Here is an 18,749-nt window from a genome sequence, read left to right as displayed (position 1 = left end):
ACGTAAGGCCGTCGTCAGTTGGTGACGCTGTGTCTCTTTGTTGGCTTAGCAGCGGCGACGTTTTGTTGTTATTTTCGCTGCAGCTGAAAAACAGGCTCGGGAAATTTTGGTGTTCGTATTGTTCCGCAATCAACATTTCACACACTGTAGACCTTTAGGTGTGCTTGTCACAAGTTGATAACCACCCTAGGAATGGACTCAGACGAGGGTTATAACTATGAATACGACGACGAAGAGGAGGAATGTAGCGAGGACAGCGCCGAAGAGGAGCCCGAGGACGACACCCTGGAGCTCGGAGAGGTGGAGTTGGTCGATCCCGTGGTGGCCGGTGGGGAGCGAGATGAGTGCGGCGAGACCGGTGGAGGTGGCCACGGTCCTGGCGAAGAAGAGGAGGAGGACTACCGTTTCGAGGTTTTGACTGCCGAACAGATCCTCCAGCATATGGTGGAGTGCATCCGGGAGGTCAACGAGGTCATCCAGGTAGGTATTTTGGTATGTCAAAGTCAGGAAAGACCGGGGTCCAGGCTTGGATGAAGCGTAAACAGGCCATGAACGTTAGCTTAGCCGTTAGCTTTGAAGGAGTGGTTTACTTGCTGGAAGTTGACAGTTTCAGGAGGGAACAAGAGGGAAAAGATTAACACAAAAAATCAATTTCGCCTTTTCTCGACTTGGCTGTGTGCATAGGATTAAACATGAAAATGTGGACAACGTAGTTTTTTATATCAAAGTGGCAATTTCCATACTGATTTCGTTCCAGGAAGTAGTCTAATCCCCATTGAGAAGTTGGCAGCAACGGTTGCTAAGCTAATGCTAGCTTGCAAGTTAGCCAGCTAGCTAACTAGCAAACTGTAACCGTTAACCTAGCACCTTATTGGTGGCATAACGTCTTTAGTTCCAGAATTAGAAAACTGCCAACTTTTACTAGACGACAGTTAGAATGTTTTAACCAAGCAGTTTAAACTTAATGTTACAGAATTTGTAAAATAACATTAGCGTTAACGTTAATTTTAATGCTGGACGAAAGGCTTGGTCATCGACTTGGATAACAACTTACATGCTAGGTTACTTAATTGTAACGTTAACAAGCCATCTTATAATGACTTAAAAAAAAGTTTGATTGGATCACACGGAGACATTTTTAATTTGGCTACAGCTATGAATTTGAGGGAAAACTCAGTGAAGCCTTTCGGCTTAACTTGGGCCTCCATTTCCTTTCACTTACGCTAGCTACACTTGGGTATTGAATAAAATGGAAAGTGGCCATTTACGTTTGTAAGGGATAGTGGTACAACATGGTATATTCGAAAACGTTTTAGAGCATCATCATTTTACTATGACCAAGCCTTAAAACTAAAACGGGTAGGTTGAATATTAGTAGTGTGTTTTAAAGTAACCTATAGCCGCATGGCAGTTGTTTCTACAGCAGAAACAACCAACATGGTGTCTCTATTAAAAATAGTTTTTTGGTCTAATGTCTTTGTTAATTTTCAGGTTTTCAGCACCAACAAATTAAATTGTTAATGTTAAATTCATGCATCTGTGTTCTGGATTAAAAAATATGAAATGTGGAATATGTGAAAGTAGTATAGTTCACTTAAATTTACTTTTCTTGTAAATATCTCTTGTGACTGTGCCTTCACATGGCAAGAGTGACTGGTTTTGCCTGACCCCTGAAGAGGCTTTAGGGGTAAAGTTACCAGTGGCTGACGGATTTTTTTTCCATCTGTAGGGACTTTGTTGACTGTTGAAGAGTGCACAGTAAATTTCAGAGAAACGTAACAGGCAAAACTTGCATGATCATTGCCCATGAATACACTGAAAGGTATCACTGATATTTAGCCCAAACAATTTATATCAGTGAGGGTAGACCAAATATTAGTAATACCTCTCACTATAACGCAATGAAGTTCTACAGCACCACAAACTACAGCCTTTGAAATAAGCATACAGTTTAATCAACAGCTGTCTAAAACAATAGAAATAAAAACTGAACATTATAATCCTCATGAAGGTAGAATTTATTGCAGGACTGTTGTTTTAGACTGCATTAGTTTTAAATACAGTAGGTGTGCCTAATAAACTGGCAGCTGAGTGTATGGTCATACTTTCTTTTGTCATACCACATTGATACATTGTCACCATTGTCACAATTTGTTCTCTTGAGGTGTGTCCTGCTTTAATTGCAGATGTTTTTATTTAGGAACCGTTATGTTTTGTGGTAGTGCAGCTTTTTGCCTGGTAATGTCTGTTTAACATTTGGGTGACAGCACAGATGTAAATGCAGCTGTATGAATCTCAAATTAACATAAAGTAGTATATAATTAATAAATGCTTTTTGAGAAATTATCATTTTAGAGAATAGTTTTCCCCTCCTAATAAAGAAATAGTATAATATAATATCTTGCAGTTTAGTATTACATAATCTCTTGTATCATGGTACACTCACCTGAACACCATATTGTAATGTTACTGTGTCATGAATTACCCTGTGAATCCCACCCCTAATTACATCAGGAAGGAGTGAAATCACCATTGTGTGTATGAACGAGTACATGGAGACAATTCCCTTATCTAATCTGGTAATAGCTGAAAACAAGCAATCCCCAAATGCTTTCCTTAAACAGAGGAACGATTGCATTGTACCATAGTGTAGTAATGTTGTACTATCATTCCCATTTGAAAATGGGATGTAAAATGCTTATTCTAATGCAGTTTTAGCATGCAATATACAAACTGTGTTTGTATTACACTTCTTTGAAGTTGTCTTGCATCATATACCCAGGTATTCTGGGGAGACCCCTGAATGCCTGTAACCATAGTGACACTTGGTGCACATCAGTGTGGTGACTTCAGTAGCCTGAGAAAGTGATTTTATTTTTATTTTATTTTTTAGAACAATGTACTGTTCAGACAGCAAAATGCGCACATTTTTTTTTGTCAGACATAACGAACCAACAGCAACTTTTGGTGCTTTTATGATCAAGATTAGTTTGTTAGCAGTGCAGAGAGTTATGTGATTTTTTTTATTTTATTTTTTTTAAACAGCTTTTAGGAAATAGGTGTTCGTTTGGTATTCCACTATACTGGTCCCACAAGCAGGTTGTATGTGTAGACTCAGACTGATTTTAAAATTTAACAGGAACTCCAGTTCTTTTCTCTTCAAATCCACTGCTTTTTATCTCTGTAAATTATAGAAGAGGAATCATATAGTTCCATTCTGGTTAAGCACAAATGTTTTGCTCATGATGAAACATTATCAACTTGTCCAGATACTACCTATAATCGGTCTGAATTTATTTGTGTCTTACCATTTAATTTGCATTCCACCTTGAAATTTTGCTTCCCAACATATAACTGAACTATAGGACAGCATGAACATGGAAATCGTGAAATGGATCGGGTCTTCTCCCGGCGTGAGCAAAGAACAAATCAGGAGCAGCAAATGGAAAACATAGAGTGGCTTGAGTAATTATTGTAAGCAGCTGTTCCACTCAGTTTGCATACTCGCATGTCAAGTTTAAGTCAAGTGTTTAGAGTAGAGCGCAGTATTTGTATTGTTCCAAGAGCCCGAAACTGGTGGAAGCAACATTGTCAGTTCAGTCTCTGCGTGTTACTCTATGGACTTGGTGGTCTATGGCAGCTCTTGGTGGTCCAACACCTTATTTAAACCCTTTTTTGTTTAGGAGGATGAAGACTGTGTTGTGTTCTTTCACATGCTGCATCACTAGTGGATTATAAAACCTATTTTCCTGTTGAAGCCTTAACTAATGACAACTGTGTGAGGGACCCTTGCTTCTCACAGTGAATCCACTGATGCATTTTTGCATCAATATCATAATTTAATGTTATTAGATAGCAAATCCTGTTGCCTAGCTTTATTAAGTCTGACAGTACACAAGCATTAAAGGGAAACCTTTCAGATTTTCAACCAGCATTGTATCATTACAATGTGGGCGGTATATGCTAGTGAACAATGTTTAATTTCCCTCCATGTTGCCTGCACCCAGAGCTCCCTGCCCATTTGTCGGCAAAAGTTTGGAGATTTGCCTTAGGCTACAGACTATATTTCCACATTTTCTGTTGTGGTTCCTTCAAGGAAAATGTAGGTCTTCCAAAATGTAGGGAAAAGCAGACACTAAAATATCATACAACTAAATACTTTAAAATATCCGTATATTTGGAAGAAAACTAGTTTCATGATACAAGCCGAAGTCTGGAAGAGGAAACGACCACCAGAGCGACGTTACAGCTGCAGCCTGACTTCAGCTGCTGAGTTTCTCTGTGATACTAGCACAACACAAACAACTAGCTTTACAATATAATGTTGGAGCAGAGATGTGGCATTACTATTACAATGTATGAGGCCGAATATCGTGCTGTGTAATCAGACAAAACAGAGTATCGAGGAGAAAGCCACTACTGGAGCTACGATACAGCCACAGCCGAAATAGAGGTGCTGCAGCTGGGTTAGCTTTGCATCATCGACCGGTGCCTGCCCAGGGATGATCATCAGAGAGAGTGGGAACAGAACAGAAAACTCGACGCCGCATCAAGCTTTGCAGTGCCTTGGTAAACCTGACTTTGTTTTCTGACAGAATATTATATCGGACTTTGCCAACTCTGAATAAAGAACAGAACAACAGTGACTGTGTGTCACCCCTAACTTGTGGGCGGCTGCATTCAGCTTTGACCACAATCAGATCCAGCTCATCGTTGTCCAAAATAGGTAAAAGAAACAGTATTTGCTTGCACATTGTTTTGATATATCCAGACTCGATGAGGAAAAACATGTTGTAAATGAAAATAAGCCTCAGTAAAGAAATATAATGCTGCACTAACTTTGTCTTTGGTGCTAATCTGGCCATGAACACACTGTCAGTATAGACAGTCAGTCTGATTGGACGAGACGCACACAGTGCATTCTTGTTGTTGTAGGATTCCCTCTTAAGAGCAGTATGGGGTATCTACAGCCTTTTTCTGAGTTTTCTCTAGTCATAGGGCACAAAATAATTGCACATTTCCACTACATAGATGACCTAGTTTTAAGAAATCATCATATTCACAGCAGTGAATTTTTCCTTTAAAGACAGGGCGTTAAGTTGGGAATCTCATTTGCTTCCTATTTGATCACCTGCTGTCTGGCAAGCGTTTTGCTGGATATTCATCATGCAATTAGCATAAATGAAAATTGAAACTATGTAGAGAGTGCTAGTCAGATTATTATTGTGGTTATACAGGGTTTTTTAACCCATTTTGCCGTGGTCACTATGAGGGGAAAGTTATTTTTCCGATAGAAGATATCTGATACAAGAATCTCCTCAACAACTTAAAATTGGCTCTTTAAGAGTGAGAGTTTCATAGTGTATTAAACTTGACTATTTTCTTTGTTCATAAGAGATGATGATAGAGATAAGAAATTTGTTAGTGATCTAGAAGGCGGAACAAGATGCACATTTCTCTCTCTCACTACATGTTTTACCTTTTGCCCCTGCAACCTTTACTTTAGTCTGAGGATATTCAATTCAGAATTGTGCCATGTTGAAAGGGTTGTTATTGAAATGTTACTAGGTCCAAACTAGTAAGATTGGCGTCATGACTTTTACGTAAATGTGACTTGGGTGCTCAACCATCATGTTAAATCACCATCAGATTAACGTAAAGGGGTGAATGTCAGAAAGGGGTTTAAGACACTTTGTTTTTCCTTTAATTTGTCACCCATCTGTATATCAAACAGGGGAGAGTAGCTTTGTACGTTGCATTTGACTTTGTCTTTGCCAACATCTAGTTGTTTAGTGCTGTACCTAGAGCACAAATTAACCAACTTCACTTTCAATTGTGGTACAATTATTGCAGTAAATGACTTCAGCTGCCGTAAGCTGTTGGTAAGTTGGTTCATTAATTCAACTGCATTCTTCATTCACTACTCTAGTTAAATAATTATTTTCTCATTTCTGCTTCAGAAAGGACATCAAGAATAGTGTACATAAATAATGTGTAAAAATGACTTTCACAGAGGAAACCTTCATACAGCGTATTGGCACAGTGTGTTTGTGACTTACCTGTACTCGCCATGCCATCACAGGTAGGCAGTGCTGTATAGTATGGTGCAGTGTTGTCTGATCATGTAAAATATTGTAGGATCCACGTTGCACAAAACAATGCAAAATCAAGTTAGAAAAAAGCTTGATGTGAAATTGAGGTGATACAACTGTCAACAAAAAAAAAACCATTTAATGGAAAAGTTTCATTTTGTTTGTTTCCGTTTTAAGCAGAATTCAGGATTGCCAGACCTTAATTAATTAGGTGACTGGACATTGCAAACAAAATAGAGTTAGATGTGTTTGCACCAGTAAAATGTTCATTTTATTTTTCATTTTTTAACAAATGTTCTTCAGATGGTGTCAGAGAGGAGTTGACTTAACTTTGTGGTAATTTCTAAGGCTGTAGGTTGTGGTGGTGGTATTTTACTGCGAAGAAAGGTGTTCATGGGTTGACACTAAATGGTAATGTAAGGGAGAACTATTAATCCAAGATTATTTTAATTAGAATACTTGATAGGATTTAGAATACTTAATTTCAGTCAGTCCCTCTTAAATTGCCATCCTGGTCTCGTACTAGGCTTAGTACATATCTGAAAACCTTGACCATAAAACTGTTTGGCTGTTCACCAAAGAGATTGTAACTCATAATAAGAGTATAACTGTGGACATACTAATTAATGAGCTTTTTCAATAATAGGCCTAATTATACATTGCTATAGTGAAGATTTTAAAAAGTAGTTAAATGTAAAATCTGGGTTATTTCTGACAAACCATTTCTCATTTCTCTAGAATCCTGCAACAATAACACGCATCCTCCTCAGTCACTTCAACTGGGATAAAGAAAAACTAATGGAGAGGTAAGAGTCTGTGAAGCACGTTCTTTATGTGCCACCATTAGCTTGCTGGATAACAAGTATGTTAGTTGAGAAGTTCCTGGGAGAGCTTATTACTGTTCTGACTCCTTTTTCTTTCTTTCTTTTTTTTGTCTCATTTTATACAGGTATTTCGATGGCAATCTGGACAAGCTTTTCTCTGAGTGTCATGTCATTAATCCCAGTAAGAAACCCCGGATCCGTCCACCAATCAACACAAGATCATCCGCACAGGATATGCCGTGTCAGATCTGCTATCTGAACTTCCCCAACTCTGTGAGTTACATAGACCCCAGCAGCATATTGCACCAGCTGACTGTATGTTCAGGTCAAAGTTGTTGTGTTACCATAGATTATGGCACATTTTTACTTGTGGATTGTAAAGGAATCTTTGACTGAAACGCTGTCACAAATAGTGACATTTTTATCCAGTGTGACCAATAGTGTGTAAACCCAGATTATTTTCTCAGATCCAGTTAACAGACTTGGCCAACACAATAACTAGAGATTGGATAAGAATGGCTAACTTGACATCACAAAATGTGATCACTATATTAATTATTTGTTACAAAGTACTAGGATTAACATTCGCGCATACCCACTATAACCACAGATATAGATATTTGAATGCAGTTCCTTGCCCTGTTGGTTAAATCAGTTCAGTGGTCTAAATATAATTTGCAGGCTTAAAGTGACAAAGTTTTAAAATCCAAAGGAATTCAAGAATCGAAAGTTTTTTAAGAAACCTTCAATTTTCAATTTAAGCGCTAGATTTAGGAGGTGTTTGAGCCGCTGGTTGGATGTGCTTAACCAGCAGTAGGGCCCATCATGCATGGTTAATTACAAGTGCTGTATGCATTGGCTGGTGAGGGTTTGAGCCATTCTGTTGTGTTGTGTTGTGTCCAGCATTCAGGCTCTTGAAACATTTGGATTTTAACTATAGACTGTATATAAAGATGGGCAACATGTCAAAATATCTTGTTTCTGGGAGCTGCCATCTTGCTTGTGTGATGTCATTTGCAACCAGAGTGCGCAGTAGAGTTGGGCAGCAGGATGACAACCCACGGGACACGCCCCCTCAGCCGTCCTGATGTCTTATGGAGGTTTGAGAGCGGCTGTCACAGCTGTCAATCATGATGTCACACCCCCTTTTTATGTCATCAAATAACTAAAAAAACCAAACTTATCAGAAAAATGAGCACTTGAACAAATGACCTGTACTACAGCCAGTCACTGGGGGGTGATTGAGGTATTTTGGCTTCACTTTTGGGGAGTTGACATGACGTCCATATTTATATACAGTCTATGGTTTTAACAGTTCTCCTGGTTACTGTAGTCTTGTAATATCAAGCCCATCAAACAATGCTAGAAAGAACATTGCATTTGTAGAAAGCCTATCAACTTTGGCAGGGAGCACTGATGTTTGCATGATCAGCTTTAACATCTGAATGCTACAGGTCTTTTATTTTTGTGCCACTGCCTCAAAAATTCGGCAGCCATCTTATAAGCTAAAGGTGGTTTAAGTGAGAGCTGAATAGTTTTCTATTCTTCTGGTCATATAGCGTATCACAGTTGGTACAGGCAGTACAACTTTGGTCACATGGACTTGATTCAAACTAGAGTATAACAGAATTTGTTTTTGATGTTGGTAATGTTTTCCTTCACACATTCAATTGCCTTTATGCCTTTCTTAATGACAGACTTGATAGGGATGGACTTGAAATTTAATGTTAAATAATTTTACAACATTAAACCTGGTAGATTAGGGGTTTATACATCGATCAACAGAGAACATGTAATGTCATGGTGAAAACTGATCCCTACAAATGGATCCAGATCAAATGCACATTGCCGTGTCCCATCCTCATGAAACAGCATATTGTCCCAACAAAGGATTAAGGATTATGCAGACGATCAAGGCAAGGTGGTTTAGTGTTCAGATATGACATTTAGTTACAAAAACCTCACAATATTGGTATGCTGGAGTTTGTAGCACACAAAATTATCCATCGGTTATTTTAATCAGTTAATTGAAACAAAAATTGTTCTGGCAAATCCAGGTAATACTATCTATGAATGGCCTCTAACATGAAGGCTTTGTCTTTCTGGTTACCAGAAGTGCACATACTTATAATTGTGTGATGTCATCTTTGTCATATTTGAAGTCAAACTAGATGCTTCTCTTCTACAGTATTTTACCGGTCTGGAGTGTGGACACAAGTTCTGCATGCAGTGTTGGGGAGATTACCTGACCACCAAAATCATAGAAGAAGGAATGGGACAGGTAACCATGAAGATTTTTTTTAGAATAGCAGTCATTGATCAGTGTTAGTCTTTAAATAGCTGACTGACTAATGATTTGCCTTCCGCTTTGTCTCCTCAGACCATTTCTTGTCCTGCTCATAGTTGTGACATTTTGGTTGATGACAACACAGTCATGTGAGTATAAGCTTGTGCTTATATTTGTTTTGATGTCATTGATATTGTTTATTGGTCAGCAATGATCAGCATAAATAGATGTGACTAATGAATAGAAAAAAGCAGGAAACAAAAAATTATCCCACGTGATTTTATAAGAATTTTTTTCTTTCTGACATGAACAATGTACAGAGACGGACATAATTCATTTTTATACATTGCAAAACTATTTGAATAGTCGAAGTCAAATTGTATTATTATTAGTCTAAAGTATTATATTAGGATAAAGAACATTGTTACATGTTCTATGAAGAAAAAAAAACATAATACACAATGCAGGTTTGATCATACATTTCATGAACGTATATAAGAACTGACATAATTTTGAAACTCAAATGAAATAAAAGAAAAAGAAAATTTTTGCTCTAAAATCAGACGTGCTTACTTTATTTTACACCTTTTGTGTTTTGTGCATTTACAGGAATAGAAACTGTAAACTGGTTGACTTGTGTAAAGTATAAGGCTTTCTAGTTAAACCATGGTACTACTTAACTACTTTACAATGTTGATGTTCAGCCTGTAGTGCAAAGAAATATACCTCTGTGTTTCAAAGTATGGACACTAATCCCTTGCACCAGCTCTTAAGCTGACAGTAATTGCCTTAACCTACATTCTGATCTCACCAGCTAGCAAGAGAACTGATATTGTTTACTGTGAGTCTAGAGTGCAACACACTCATAAATATATGCGCCCCATGTCAGTTTTTAAGTTCATGAAATGTATTTGGTATCTCTTAAGATAGCGGCCTGCACTTAAACTCTTAGTTTTGTAATTATGAAGTTGGTTCTTCTAATACATTTTGTCAGCAGAGAAATAAATACTCTCTCTGTAATGTCTTCTTACTGTTTTACTGCATTGAGCTACTCAAGATAATTTGAAATTGCGCGACAATTTTTTGTCTCCTGCATTAATTGCTAATTATACACAGAATATAAAGTAAGGAAGCTTTTACCAAAGTCACCCATTTTATGAAATGAAGACTGATTAATGATTTGACTTCTCCTTTAGGCGCCTCATAACAGATTCAAAAGTGAAGTTGAAGTACCAGCATTTAATTACGAATAGTTTTGTAGAGGTAAGATTTGAGATTTTTCTTCTCTTTAAATCTGTTGAAATGGAAAATACTTTGATTTATCACATTTAGCTGTCATCTTATGAATGCACTACTACTAAAAGCAGGTGTCTTCTTTGTACTTAAACATCCATGAAACTATGAGTTGCAATTCTATCTCTCATCACTCCTTTTAAGTGCAATCGACTGTTAAAGTGGTGCCCTGCACCAGACTGCCATCACGTTGTCAAAGTCCAGTACCCAGATGCCAAGCCGGTGAGGTGCAAGTGTGGCCGTCAGTTCTGGTGAGAGAGCTTTGTTAAAAAAGACTATAGTGAAATGACCAACAACAGTACTTGAGTGTTGACTCTGTAAATCTGATGGTAATGTTTAGAGATGATGTAAATTTGACTTGTTATACATCCTGTTAATGCAGCTTCAATTGTGGAGAGAACTGGCATGATCCTGTCAAGTGTAAGGTAAGTCAATGGGGAATTAGTTTATTAACGTTAAGAAATATTGACCTATTTCTCCAGCATTTTGAGTGAAATTCTATTAAGATTAGCATTAATTGTCAACATGGTTATTTATTACTCTTATTTTAATTATTTTATAGTGGCTGAGAAAATGGATTAAGAAATGCGATGATGACAGTGAAACCTCGAACTGGATCGCTGCAAATACTAAGGTATGGAATCAAAATGGTCCATTAGTTTTGCCCTCTTGCCTGGTTCCTGTTTGCAGGCCACAAAGAAATATCAGTTGTAGAATTACTGATCATACAGAAAAGCAAAACAGAAACTTAAAACAAGACTGTGCAGTCACATGGGAAGTTGCACCTAAATTTGATCACTTATTTGTATGCTGTGGATCCAGTTTGCTTTTTTCATTTAGAATTTTGCTTCAGCTTAGTTAACGGGCAGATTAATCTGAAAGGGTAATTAAACACTAAATTACATTTAAAAAAGACATTTGTTGCAGCTTTGCTCTAAGTGGGTTGAAACTTAAAGAGTAACTACACACTAAAAATCTGGTAGCTCCCTCCATCTCAGCATATTTTAAAAAATGCAACAGAGGGCAGCACAGGATGACTGTAGGGGGCGTGGACTTGTGGCTATGCTGTGTGTGACGCGGGAGGTGAGGGCACACTGGCCAGAGTGGATTAAGACTGACCACTGCTCAGCGTAGCAGGAATAGCGATGTAGAGCTGGTAGTCAGAGCTAACCAGCCATGAGCAGCTGCTGTCAGACTCTCTGTGTCCACGCTAGAAACACAGAGTCCACTGGAGCTTTGACAGTCACTAAAGGCGCATTCATGGCCTTTTGTAAAAGTTTCTGTGGTACCTGTGTTGTAGCTGAGCAGTGGCTCTACTACAAGAGACTCTCCATTGTGTACGTGTCGCAGCTAACGTTACCGTTGTCGGCCCTGAATATCTCGTTAAGCTCTGAATATAGCACAGTTAGTTATCGGTGGGCCCATGTGTTGTGTTTACTACCACAGAAAAGCAAAAAATCTTTGAGCTATTTTGTACAACTACGGTTATCTGAGTAGCACGTCACCTCTTTGTTGCCTCCCATCAGACTTGCTAAAGCTACCAGCAGCTGTGTGTGAGAGGCACAAACTTAAGTTACAATTTGCCAGTTTTCTGCTATCTATACTTGGCGCAGTAGTTGATGTATGAAATGGACCTCGGAGTCTTGCCTATTACATCATGAGCAGAGAATTCAGCTGAACTGAATTTTCAAATCCTAGCAGGCAGAAATAAGCTAATTTTGAACTGAAAAAGCAGTTTTTACACACAATATGTATGCTGTTGGAAAAATGACCATCATATGCCAACAAAAACGATATAGTGTGTAGTTACTCTTTAAAATGCTGTTTCTCTTCTTTCCCAATCACTAAAGTCACAACAGTTGTTTTCAGTCAGCTGTAGAAAGCAAAACAAAAAACAAAAAAACCCACAGGTACATAGACCTTTTAATGGATCAAGCCAGCAAACAGCCTGAGGTTCACAGAGAGAATCAAAATGAGGATGGAGGCTTGACCTGGTTGAGTTTTTGCCATGAGGACACCTAGCCTATGTCCAAAATCACTTCCTATTAACCATATAGTGCACTACATTTACTGTCCACCATTTTACGTGTCTGAATTCTGAGTTAAAAGTTTATGCACTATGTAGTGCCCTCAGATTCCCACAATGGAACAAAAAAGAGTCTGTGACATATTCACCACTTTCTACTAAGAATGAGTGTTAATTATATAGGGAGGAATAGTGAAGGAGACAGTTCTAGACTTATGAAAGACCTGCCTAAAAAACATTCAGATTCAGATAAATAGCAACATCTACAGACTTCTGTGTATGTTTTTCAGTTTCTAATGTACTTCCTCTCTGCTTTTACTGCTGTTTACATTTGATTTCTGTCTTATGTTTTTGTGAAACACTTTGCCTTGAACAGTAACATTTAATTATTACTCTCCTCCCCTGACAGGAGTGTCCAAAATGCCATGTGACCATTGAGAAAGATGGCGGCTGCAATCACATGGTTTGTCGGAACCAGAACTGCAAAGCTGAGTTCTGCTGGGTCTGCCTGGGTCCATGGGAACCCCATGGCTCAGCCTGGTAAGAACTAATGCCTTTTAGTGTATATGATGATGGTGTCTCTTATAGTGCCATGCAGGAATATAGTCCAAGTATTTTTTTAGTTGTAGTATTTTCACTTAAGTAAAAGAGTTTAACCCTTTAAAATATGTGGACATATTTATCAATTAAATTCACATTATGTAAAGTATATCCTTGTCACAAAATAAATGCAAACTGTCATTCCATTTCATGTCTAAATAAACATCTGACATCTGCAAGGTTAAATATTTTATGTGAGAAAGCATAAGAAATAGTATTGATGTGCATTATTGTATTCTGGGAAACATTGTTGATGTTTCTACACTGGCTATGACTTTTCAGGTACAACTGCAATCGCTACAATGAAGATGATGCCAAGGCAGCCAGAGATGCTCAAGAGGTAATAAATGTACATCAAATTGATACATTACATTTTAAAACATTTGCACATAATAGCACAACATCTATCTTGGTGCACTTTTTGGTCAAGCCACTCTTCAGCGTGCAACATTTAGCCATGTTTATAACAGGTATAATATTGGCATTTATGATTATGCTGAGGCAGCAGCATCCCAGTTATTGTTTCCATGCCACTTCACTGGATGACACATTCAGGGACAACAACATCCTGGACAAACTGTATATAACTCACTAAAATACCACACCAATCACGTAACCTGCAACAAAAATATCTACTACTAATAATAATATGAAAATGTCTACTCCAACTAATCAAAGAGACCCTAATGTAACCCTGCACACAGTGGTTGCTGCTGTGTCCATCAGACAGTAAATGTCCATCACACCTCCAACAAACATGGTTGATTTGTGCACACTGAAGAAGAGTGTTTTGCCTGGAACACCTGCAGAATAAAATTTAGACATTTCAGTATTTGCTGAGTTCAGTGTGCTTGAGTTAAAGCCAATTCCATGCTGTGTGCAGCGCTCCAGGGCAGCCTTGCAGAGGTACCTGTTCTACTGCAACCGCTACATGAACCACATGCAGAGCCTGCGCTTTGAGCACAAGCTCTATGCTCAGGTCAAGCAAAAGATGGAGGAGATGCAGCAGCACAACATGTCCTGGATTGAGGTGCAGTTCCTGAAGAAGGCCGTAGATGTGCTGTGCCAGTGCCGCTCCACACTCATGTTCACTTACGTCTTTGCCTTCTACCTCAAGAAGAACAACCAGTCCATTATTTTTGAGGTATGATAAAAGGGAAACTGTTGGTGCATATGTCATAAATGTGAGCAGATGGTGCAAGACATAAATAACTAGAGCTATTTTAGTATTCTTTTTTATATATAGATATCCTTTACATCTGTCAGAGTGCTGTTAAGCGTTAAATTTGGCATATTGCATGAGAAATTAATCATTGTGATCTAATGGTGTTTTTAGTGTCACATGAATGCAGCCATACAAACAAAAGAACTAGTTAAATTCAATTAACTAGATCATCACTAGAATCATATTGGTGGATCATTGAGCTGAAACTTCAAAGGACAAATTTCAGCCAGACAGATAGCAAAAAGCTAGACGTGTGTGTGTGTGAGTCGAGTCACTCGATGTCTCTAAAGGTTTCTCCAATTTCGAGTTCTTGTGGCGTTTCCAGAATGTGAGTAAAAACAGGATGGAAATGTACCAAGTGTCAGTGAGAGAGGAGCAGTGTGAGGAGGAACAGGAGAACGGGGGGGAAAAAGCAAATATTAAAAGTAGAGCAATTAAATTGCCAACTTTTCTCAGTAGCTAGAAAAATATGGAACATTTCTGTGTATTCTTTTAAAATTTTGGTGTGTATATACACACTGGTATTTTGTGACCCCCCTTTTTCTAATTGCATTGGACATAGCAACGTTTAGGTTGTCAAAGATGAATCATGTTTCCTTACACCGGATTCAGATTACAGGGGGGATTTGAAATTCTTACCAATTTTGAAACCATAGACACCACAAGGACTCATTTTTGCCGCAAACATACTGGTGCTACAAGATTAGAAATGATTATACTACAAAATATTAGATTATCTTGCCAGAGGGAGCTACACACCACACATGCTTCTCTCTCTCACTCCTGCTCTCATTTCCACAAATTTTCTTTCTCTTTCTCCCACCTTCTCTTACCCTCTTTCTCACTCATTCACTCACAGCAGCACTTTTCTTTGTCTGAACAATGGACTATATAAAGATGGACAACACATCTCCACTTCCTGCCACTATGCAAAAGTGAAGCCAAAATATCTTGTTTCCTGAAGCTGCCATCTTGCTTGTGTGACATCATTTTAGCCAGAGTCTGCGCATTAGTCAGTTAGTGGGATGATGGCCAGTGGGACACGCCCCCTCAGCCGTCCGCTGCCTGACAGAGGTTTGAGAGCAGCTGACAGCTGTCAATGGTGATGTCACACCCCTTTTCATATCGTCAAATAACTAATTAAAAACAAATTTAGCAGAAAAATGAGCACTTTAACAAACATCAGCATGATAAGAACTACCTAAAATGACAGAAACCATCTCTGGGAAAAATTTATTTGACGTGTACTTTGATCTTTTCTCATCCGCCAAAATGGAGGGGATGGGACTTATGTCCTATACTGCAGCCAACCACCAGGGGACGATCAAGATATTTTGGCTTCACTTTTGGGGAGCTGACATGTCTTCCATCTTTATATAAAGTCTATATTACAAGACCGATTATCCCATGCAGTTCTGACCACATTCATTTGGGTTTCTTCTTTTTAGCAGCAGAACTAGTCCACTGACAAAGGCCCAAAACTAAGTTGGTCACCTGATTCTTGGGACAGGCGAATGTGAGGAAACTGGCCCAAACGTCCTGTAGCCAGAGCTGGGCCTTAGACAGGAAGCTCCAAAGTTTATGGGACATCATGAATAACTGTTTATTGTGTCTTTTAGTCTACACCATGGCGTAGAATAATATCATAAACTGAATTTTTGGTCCATCAGAACAACCAGGCAGACCTGGAAAATGCCACTGAGGTGCTGTCTGGCTACCTAGAGCGGGACATCTCCCAGGATTCCTTGCAGGACATCAAGCAGAAAGTACAAGATAAGTACAGGTCAGTGAAGAAAGAACCGTCATCACTGTCTACCACTGTTTAGTTTGACTGTTTTTCAGACTTGTAACAAATGTTTTTCTTGTCTACAGATACTGTGAGAGCAGGCGAAGAGTCCTGCTACAGCACGTGCATGAAGGCTATGAGAAGGACCTGTGGGAGTACATTGAGGATTGAGGACACGTCCCAATGCAACGGACTCTTGAGTATCTTGACAAACTAGAGCGCTGATGCAATTTAACAGGGCAGCACGGGCCTTCTGCCGCCTCTCCTTTGGCAAACCAACCACTTTTGCATCATTTTTCCTGGATTTGTTTAACAAAATCTTCAAAGTAAATTATATTTAAATAAAAAGGTAGAGTAATAAAAAGAAAGTGTACTACAGTATTGTTAGCAACAGAGTGGAGTCTTGAGAAAGCAGAAAATCCATCTTAAACAAATACATCCTTTTGGCTTGTATTGTAACACCTCCCCTGAACTATCTTATTTTCCTGTTTTTTGCTTGTGAATCTTTTCTGTTTTGATTTTGACTTTTGTTTTCCCATTAGTGTGAAAATGTTTTCAACACAGCTTTAATTGTCCTGGCCATGTCTGCAATATGTGGTGAGATCCTTGTCTGGGTGGCTGAATGTTGATAGGCTGATTGCAAAGGGGCAAAGACATTTCAGGGGGGAAAAGAAGAAAAAACAAAAGATCAAAATAGTAAGTCTGTATTTTTCAATTTGTAAATAGTCCATATGCATGGAAGTTAAAGAACAAGAGTGGCACGTGTTTGCATAATTTTGAAATTTTGAAATATTTATTCTTTACAAATATTAAAAAAGGTGTACTTTTGCCATGTAGGTTGGGTCTGTTTGCTCCCTCCATAGAGTGTGGGAGTGTGGAGGTCTTTGGCAATAAGGCATTCGCCCTATCATCCTCAGTCTCTTCAGAGCAGTGCACAAGTTACACCTTATCAGTAACTCTAAATGAGGACTGATAGAAAGAATTTCCCCTAGTTGCCAAGTGATCAGATAAAGGACTCAATGAAAGTGCACGGCCGAGTTTGAAAGCCAACAGAAGAAAAAGTTTTACAGTTCAAAGGTGGGTAGAATGCGCCAGCTCCGTGTCCCTCTATTCTAACCTTTTGCCGTACCCCCTTAGTTGTTTTTAGAGGTGTTTAACATTTAAAAACATTACTAATTATTTGCAAGAGCCAAACTGAGTGACATTCACTCTTTTTTCTTTTTTTCCCTCTCTTTCCCGACGTGGCTTGAGGTAGCCCTCTTAAAGCTCAGCTTGCACCTTGGGGATTGAATGAGGGTAATAGAATGTACTGACAGCACAGCTTTGTAGTGCTGCTAATTGGGCTGGATCACTGTCAAACAGGGTCAGGCATTTGCATCACTCTTGCAGGGAATACTTGGAAGGCATGGGGCTGATAGTGTCCATGCCTCTTTGAAGAGATCTCTTGCCTTGCAGTGAGACTGAACATTGCTTTAAACCAAGCTACACAGAAGGACTTGCGGGATCCTTAGACAGATGAGGAATATAGGGCAAACTTCTAAAGGTTGTAGGACTGTTTTATAACGCTGTTATGCTTTTGCATTAAAGACTGTATTTTTCGCACATGGGTTGAGGATTCGACATTGAAATGTCAGTGCCCCTCCAGGTTTTGCATTGTTCTGTGTGATGGTTGCTCTGGTTGTCAAGCTCTCTGCTTGTAAATGCTCGTTCATGTCTCTGCAATATGGCAGTCTTCACAAAATTGACTGGAGGGGACATGAATATACAGGCACTGATGCAAGTCAGAAGATGACACCGAAGTGTCAGCCATCATCAAAACACATCCTTTGCCCCAGTTTCAGATCTTTGGGGAATTCTCTCCCAAATGCTTCTTATGTGTTCAAACTTATTATTTTATCCTAGCAAAATTATAAACTGTATTGTTTATTTGAATAAATGTCATGAGAAATCTCATTTTCGGGAGTACTGTGTGAGTCATTAGAGTAGGTTTGGTCTCAATCATATTAATTACCCAAACATTCATGATGCATTTCTGCGCTATGTATTTTGCAATGTAGTGTAACAGACCTTGGCAGAGCGTTTGTTGTCTTCCAGAATAGCGTAAAATATATTTGGTCTCTTTCATTGAATCATTTTGATTTTTGGCAAAAATGTTAACTCTTTTGCACCAGTTTCACTTGCAGATTGTACGATAAAGATCGAGTGGTTGTTTGTATGATGTCACTTTTGAATTCATTTTGTCTCTTAAGTCAGTGGTTCTCAAACTTTTTCACATCAAGGACCCCTAAACTGATGCAAATTAGAACGTTGGACCCCCATTTGACAAGATTTTTGCTTTCAGATGCTTTATTACAGAAAGTGTATGAAACCCATGACCAAAATATTCTTACATTCTGTCATTCTGTTACTTACGGATGGAAATATAAGAAATAAATGATTCCCCCTCAAGGACCCCTGGGGGTCCCTGGACCCAACTTTGAGAATCACTTGTCTTAAGTCACAAACCATTGATAACAAGTTAAAAGGATATTAACAAAAGATGGGCTATTTTCTCTAAGCTGCAGGTAACACACCAGCTATAGCTGTGATCATTAGGCTAAAATGCTCTCCAGGGCT

The 18,749-nt window shown here is 38.7% G+C and overlaps 1 protein-coding gene across 1 annotated transcript; it reads left to right on the top strand.

The window, feature by feature from the left end:
• Positions 1–54: 54 nt before the first annotated feature.
• arih1 (ariadne ubiquitin-conjugating enzyme E2 binding protein homolog 1 (Drosophila)) lies at positions 55–18,086 on the top strand. The gene is made up of 14 exons (XM_042410974.1): positions 55–480; positions 6,831–6,898; positions 7,042–7,189; positions 9,105–9,197; positions 9,297–9,352; positions 10,400–10,466; positions 10,641–10,747; positions 10,879–10,921; positions 11,059–11,130; positions 12,932–13,062; positions 13,405–13,462; positions 14,006–14,266; positions 16,018–16,130; positions 16,220–18,086. The coding sequence occupies exons 1-14, from the start codon at positions 193–195 to the stop codon at positions 16,302–16,304; spliced, it is 1,590 nt and encodes a 529-aa protein (XP_042266908.1). The 5' UTR covers positions 55–192; the 3' UTR covers positions 16,305–18,086.
• Positions 18,087–18,749: the final 663 nt, after the last annotated feature.

This window comes from Thunnus maccoyii, chromosome 5, assembly GCF_910596095.1.
Source record: "Thunnus maccoyii chromosome 5, fThuMac1.1, whole genome shotgun sequence".
NCBI classification, from domain to species: domain Eukaryota; kingdom Metazoa; phylum Chordata; class Actinopteri; order Scombriformes; family Scombridae; genus Thunnus; species Thunnus maccoyii.
This window is presented reverse-complemented; position numbering and strand designations above follow the sequence as displayed.

What these genes read in the sequence shown, in the direction of transcription:
- arih1 (XM_042410974.1), top strand. Translation starts at nt 193, where the DNA reads ATGGACTCAGACGAGGGTTATAACTATGAATACGACGACGAAGAGGAG. An exon ending in GGATCGCTGCAAATACTAAG is followed by an intron (nt 11,131 to 12,931) that starts GTATGGAATCAA and finishes CTCCCCTGACAG; the next exon opens with GAGTGTCCAAAATGCCATGT. An exon ending in AAAGTACAAGATAAGTACAG is followed by an intron (nt 16,131 to 16,219) that starts GTCAGTGAAGAA and finishes TCTTGTCTACAG; the next exon opens with ATACTGTGAGAGCAGGCGAA.